This window comes from Chiloscyllium plagiosum, chromosome 17, assembly GCF_004010195.1.
Source record: "Chiloscyllium plagiosum isolate BGI_BamShark_2017 chromosome 17, ASM401019v2, whole genome shotgun sequence".
Lineage (NCBI taxonomy): Eukaryota > Metazoa > Chordata > Chondrichthyes > Orectolobiformes > Hemiscylliidae > Chiloscyllium > Chiloscyllium plagiosum.
This window is the reverse complement of record NC_057726.1, coordinates 63,334,513-63,340,512: the sequence shown is the minus strand read 5'-3', so window position 1 is coordinate 63,340,512 and position 6,000 is coordinate 63,334,513. Positions and strand designations below refer to the sequence as shown.

Sequence of the window (6,000 nt, the reverse complement as noted above, 5' to 3'; positions counted from 1 at the left end):
CATAACGTTTCTGAACAAGTTGATTAAAAGCATCAGCCTTGCAGTGATGTGTGCGGGCTGAGATGGCTGACTTTTACCCACCACAGCCATCGTCTTTTATGCCAGGTATAATCCAGCCAGTGGAGAGATTTCCTATTGACTCCAGTTTTGCCAAGGCTCCTTGATGTCACACGCGGTCAAACGCAGGGTCGGATGTCAGGGACAGTCACTGTCTTGTCACCTCTGGAAATTTGGCCATAGAATCCCAACAGTGTGAAAGCAAGCCATTTGGCCCATCAAGCCCACACCAACCCTCCGAAGAAAGCCCCATCCAGACACACCCAATAACTCTCCGTTTCCCATAGCTAACCCACCTAGTCTGCACATCCCCAGACACTACAGGCAATTTAGCCTGGACAATCCACCTAACCTGCATGTCTTTGAACTATAGGAGGAAACTGGAGCATCCTGAGGTAACCCGGGTTGGATTTGTCCTCATTTACATGGGCATCTAGTAAATGCCGGTGTTGGGGCACAGATAGATCTGAAATGTCACTCCTGAGTCTTGTTGCCAGGGCCCAGTATCCAGTACCTCCAGCTGTTTCTCGATATCACGTGGAGCGTCCATCTGGGGTCTTGAGTCTGAGGAACAGTGGGATCTTCAACCACTTATTCTCACGCGTCTGAATCTCAGTCTCCGCATGGCGTGAACACCCCATCCAAGCCACTGTCCAGTTGTGGCTCATCCGCAAAATGTCTGCCTGGACCAGGAATGGAAATAGGACAGCACCAAAAATACTGCGTGACAGGATACTGTCATCCTTGTGTTTCTGGGTGGTTTTACTGAGGGACAGAAGACACTAAGAAATGGAAGACAACAATTGGGAGAGGGTGATAGGGGAGAGATCCTGAGGAGGGGGAAGCAACTCCAAATGTACATTTGAAGCACAATTGTTATCAAGAGATGCATCAACTCTGTCTACTGACAGCAAATCAGAGAAGAATGATTTGTTATTCTGAAAACCGCAGCAAGTGCAGAACACTGGGACTCCTCCAGCATTAAGTGACAGAATCACTTAAATGGCAGTGCAGTAGATAACACTGGTGACAGCCTCAAAGACCTATTTCTCATCAGTCAACAAGGAAGGTATTGACTTGCTGACAGCAGCGGAGTTGTTACTTCTGTTTAAGGCTGGTTTGCTCTTGCGATCTAAGTTCTGACCAATCAGGGAGTCATAGGTTTGCTCGCAAAGCCTTATACAGTTTTTCAAGGAGTAGAGGGGCAGGACGTGTGATATAATGGTCCAGACAAGTGCGAACTGCTATTAACTTGAGGCAATAGCTGTCAGAACGGCTGATGGGTATCTTTTTCCAAGAATGCTTAGACTTTATTTCCAACCTGGTCTGTAAACGTGTGATGAACCTGATGAACAGGCGGCACAGTGGCTCAGTGGTTAGCACTGCTGCCTCACAGCACCAGGATCCCAGGTTCGATTCCAGCCTCGGGTGACTGTCTGTGTGGAGGTTGCACACTCTCCCCGTGTCTACATAGGTTTCCTCCGGATGCTCCAGTTTCCTCCCACAGTCCAAAGATGTGCAGGTCAGGTCAACTGGCCGTGCTAAATTGCCCATTGTCTTAGGTGCATCAGTCAGAGGGAAATGGGTCTGGGTGGTTACTCTTCGGGGGGTCGGTGTGGACTGGTTGGGCCAAAGGGCCTGTTTCCACATTGTAGGGAATCTAATCAACAATCTCCATAGCCACCGATCTTAATAGCACCTTTAGCCCAGTGTTGATGATTCATTGATTATTCTCCAGTGAAATGCATTGGTGATGGTCCATCACATTCAACCTGCAATGGTAGGTGATGGACTCCAGATTCGCCTGGACACTTCTCCAACGTCACTTGTGCACAAACTCACTTCAGACAGTTCCTGACCAAATATCCATGTTTCAGACTGAACGCTGCTGTCAATCTAATGCTGGGAAATTTCGGCCGGTGGAGAACAGTGCTGTCATGAGCATGCTTCCTAGCGCTGAGAGAATAGCAACTGTATCCAACAACCAGGAGGAACGATCGGAAGGTTAAATGAAGCCTTGTCCTCCATCTCAGGATCGAGCTGTGAAAACCTCAGGGTTGCCTTTCCAGGTCGCTCTGCTTCCTGGATGGATCATATGATTGTAGCCAGCAGGAGTGTGATGGAAGCAAACAGAGCTCTCACAACTCCACATTTTACTAAGAAATAAATATTTGGACTGACCTTTGGACGGTGGCAATTTGCTCATGGAGTCATAGAGATGTCCAGCATGGAAACAGACCCTTCGGTTCAACCCGTCCATGCCGACCAGATATCCCGAAACTCCAAGCCTCTAAGCGCACGTCTGTGGTTCATGAGCTGGTGAGGTTGGCAGTGTGGATAAAGGCACCACCCTCTTTGTTTGCTTCTCCAAGCTTGGCACAGCATTAAAACAGCCTGGACACTCCTTAAGTGCCTGAAGACTGTGTAGTGTTGTCAATTTTACACAGTCAGATTTTCACCAAAGGTAGGTCGTAGAGGATACTTGCCCGTTCAAAGCTCGATGCTACTGATGCCAGGGTTGGATAGAACATGAGAATAGGAGTGGGAGCAGAACATTTGGCCAATTGAACATGCACCCTCCCCCCAATCCAATAGTCTTGGGCTTCAAATCCACTTTCCCGCTTGCTCCCCACACCCCTCAAATCCATGAGAGACATATAACCTGTCTCTCCGAACCTTCCATATACTGCTTTTCATTTATTCACAGGATGTGAATATGGCTGACCTGGCCAGTATTTATAACCCATCCTTAATTGCCCAGTGGGCATTGGAGTATCACTCACATCGCTGTGGGTCTGGAATCACATGTAGGTCAGACCAGATAAAGACAGCAGATTTCCTTTCTTAAAGGACGCTAGTGAAACAGATGGGCTTTTTCTGACAATCAGCAATGGCAGTTTGGTCATTATTAGATTCCCTTAATCCCAGATCTTTAAAAAAAAATTGAGTTCAAATTCCACCATCTGCCATGGAGGAACTTGAACTTGGGAGTCTGTGGATGAATAGCCCAGCGATAATACCTTCCCTTAATGACAGAGTATCCACAGCTCCTTTGGGTAGACTACTTGATCGATTCACCAAGCTTTGAGTGAAGTAATTTGGCCTCATCTGGTACTGGAGACAAATTCTGTTAAGGTAAGATCTTTTTACTAACTGGTTGAATTAAAATGTAGTGCGAGTGCTGAGGGAATTGTTGCACGGTGTGGTCAGTGTTTCACACTTGAGCTGGAGGCCATTCTCAGTATCGTGATGACCCTTAATTCTCTCCCTCTTGTGGAAGCACTAGAAACCCTGTGATAGGGACTGCCTTGGGACACCATGGAATAGGTGGCCCTCCCATTGCCTGACTGCATGATGTCTCCAAACCACCTTCTCAGGGACAACAGGGAATGGATCCTAAGTCCTGACCCAGCCAGCAATGTCTACGTCTCAGGAACAAGTGATTTTTAAAACAAAACCTAAGACATGGAAGCAAATGTAAGACATTTGGCTCTTCCAGTCTGCTCTACCATCTTTGAATCTGTCATGACTTTTCCTCCACTTTCCTGTCTGACCTGTTAACCCTTGACTCCTTTGTCACCCAGCAATCTAACTCAATTCAGTGGCCCAGTGTCCACTATTCACTCAGGAACGGAATTCCAAAGACTAAGCACCCTCTACAAGAAGATATTCCTCCCCATCTCCAAACTCAATAGGAGATCCCCTATTCTAAACTGTACAATCCTAGTTCTGAACTCCCCCCAAGGCATGTAACATTCTCTCACCCTGCCAAGTCCTTTCAGAATTGTACATGCCTCAATGAGATCGCCTCCCATTCTTCTGAACCCTAAGGGGCATAGGCCCACCTTGCTCAACCTCCCATGGGACGAACCCCTCTTGCCAGAAATTGGCTCGGTCAACCATCTCTGAGCTGCTTCCATAGCAAGCATGTCCCTCCTTAAAGAAGAAGACAAAAACTGTACACAGTACACAAGGAGCCCTGTCCAGTTGTGGTAAGACTTCGCCATTATGCGTCATCCCCTTTTGCAATAAAGGCCAACGTTCCATTTACCTTCCTAGTTACTTAGTCCACCCTAAATGCTGATGTTTTTAGATTGATGCACATGGACTCCTCAGATACCTCAGCACTACCACATTCTGCTGTCTTGCTCTCCATTTAAATTCTGGTATAATGCAATGCTTCCGTTCTTGTGCGACCTCACGTTATAAGAAAATCCCACAATAACCGCGCCATTTAAACGAATGGGGTCGGAATCGTGTTATGGCCGATGCGGATAAGGAAAGTTCGTGTTCTACAAATAACGGTCTGAATTCTTCAATCGCGTTGAAGCCAATTCGTGTTGAAGAAACGTGCATTAAAGCAGAACTGACTGTAGTGTTCTGCTGTTCAACTCTTTTGTTTTGCCATAGTGGGTGAACTTCACAGACTCCGTCTGCCAGCATTACTCACTTAACTTATCAAACAAAGAACAATATAGCACAGGAACGGGCCATTTGGCCCACCAAGACTGTGCTGACATATGACGTCTCCATGCAGTCCGTATCCCTTCATTCCCTGCCTATTCATGTATCTGTCAAGACACCTCTTAAACGTTGCTATTGTATCTGCCCCCAGCCCCACCTCTGGCAGTGCATTTCAGACACTGACCACCCTCTGTGTAAAAAAACCTGCCTCTCAACATCTTTCAACTTTCCCCCTTTTTACCTCAAGCCTATGTCCCCTAATAACTGACATTTCTACGCTGGCAAAAAGACTGCGACTATGTATTTTATCCATGCCTCTCATGATTTTGTAAACTTTTATCAGGTCACCTCTCAGCCTCCAAAATTCAACTTAAAACAAATCAAGTTTGTTGAATCTCTCCTCACAGCTAATACCCACCAAACCCGGCAACACCCTCTCTAAAGCCTCCAAGTCTCCCCTCAACCTCTAGAGGAAACAATTTGAGTTTTTCTAGCCTCTCCCTATAACTCAGGCCCTCTAATCCAGGCAGTGTCCTGGTAAACTTTTTCTGCACCCTCGCCAAAGCCTCCACATCCATCCTATAATGTGGTGACCAGAATTGAATGCAATACTCCAAGCATGGCCTAACTGAAAGGGTGTGGGAACCAGAATAGACACAATATTCCTAACTAAAGTCATCTACAACTTCACCAACTCTGTATCTTCCTCACTACTTGCTTCCCCCACAATCTTTGGAACATCGGCAAACCTGGCTACAATGCAATCCAACCCCTTTGTCCAGGTCATTAGCATAGGCCATAATATGGTTAGGCCTCAGAACTGACTCCTGTGATGTCTATCCCCGGCTCTGCCCTGTTCCACCAATAGGATATTAGTGCAATAGAAGGAGTTCAGAGAAAGTTTGTTGGACTAATAGCCGGGATAAGCGGATTGCCTGATGAGGAAAAGCTGGACTTTTTTGAAGAGACTTGTTTTTAAAAAAATGATAAATTTGCATTGTAAGTTTTTTGACAGTTGTGTGAGTACTTTGAATGTGTGGGGACCGAGTAACAGGGAGTCGACTGTACCATGCCATAATCAAGGCAGGCAATGGCCTAGTGGTATTATCGCTGGATTGTTAATCCAGAGACTCAGGTAATATCCTGAGGACTGGGTTCCAGTCTCACCACAGCAGCTATCTGGGATTAAGAGTCTAATGACCATGAAATGATTGTCAGGGGAAAAATCCACCTGGTATGCTAATGTCCTTCAGGGAAGGAAACTGCCATCCTTACCTGGTCTGGCCTATATGTGACTCCAGACCCACAGCAATGTGATTGACTTTTAACTGATTGATGGGCAATAAATAGTGATGCCCTTATCCTGCGAATAAATGAAACAAAACCCTCCTAGATTCCTGTTTGGGTTTTTGAGTGATGGGGGAGAGAAGAGACAATGTGCTAATTGCAATTTAAGAACATTGCTGAAGACAGCCCTAA

General features: G+C 46.3%; 1 protein-coding gene across 1 annotated transcript in view; it reads right to left on the bottom strand.

The window, feature by feature from the left end:
- Positions 1 to 590: 590 nt before the first annotated feature.
- Positions 591 to 6,000, bottom strand: part of LOC122558638 (engulfment and cell motility protein 3-like) — a 106,228-nt gene continuing 100,818 nt past the window's right edge. The window contains exon 9 of the mRNA XM_043707436.1: positions 591 to 839. Coding sequence (XP_043563371.1) covers positions 591 to 839 — 249 coding nt within the window. The remainder of the gene's footprint in view (positions 840 to 6,000) is intronic.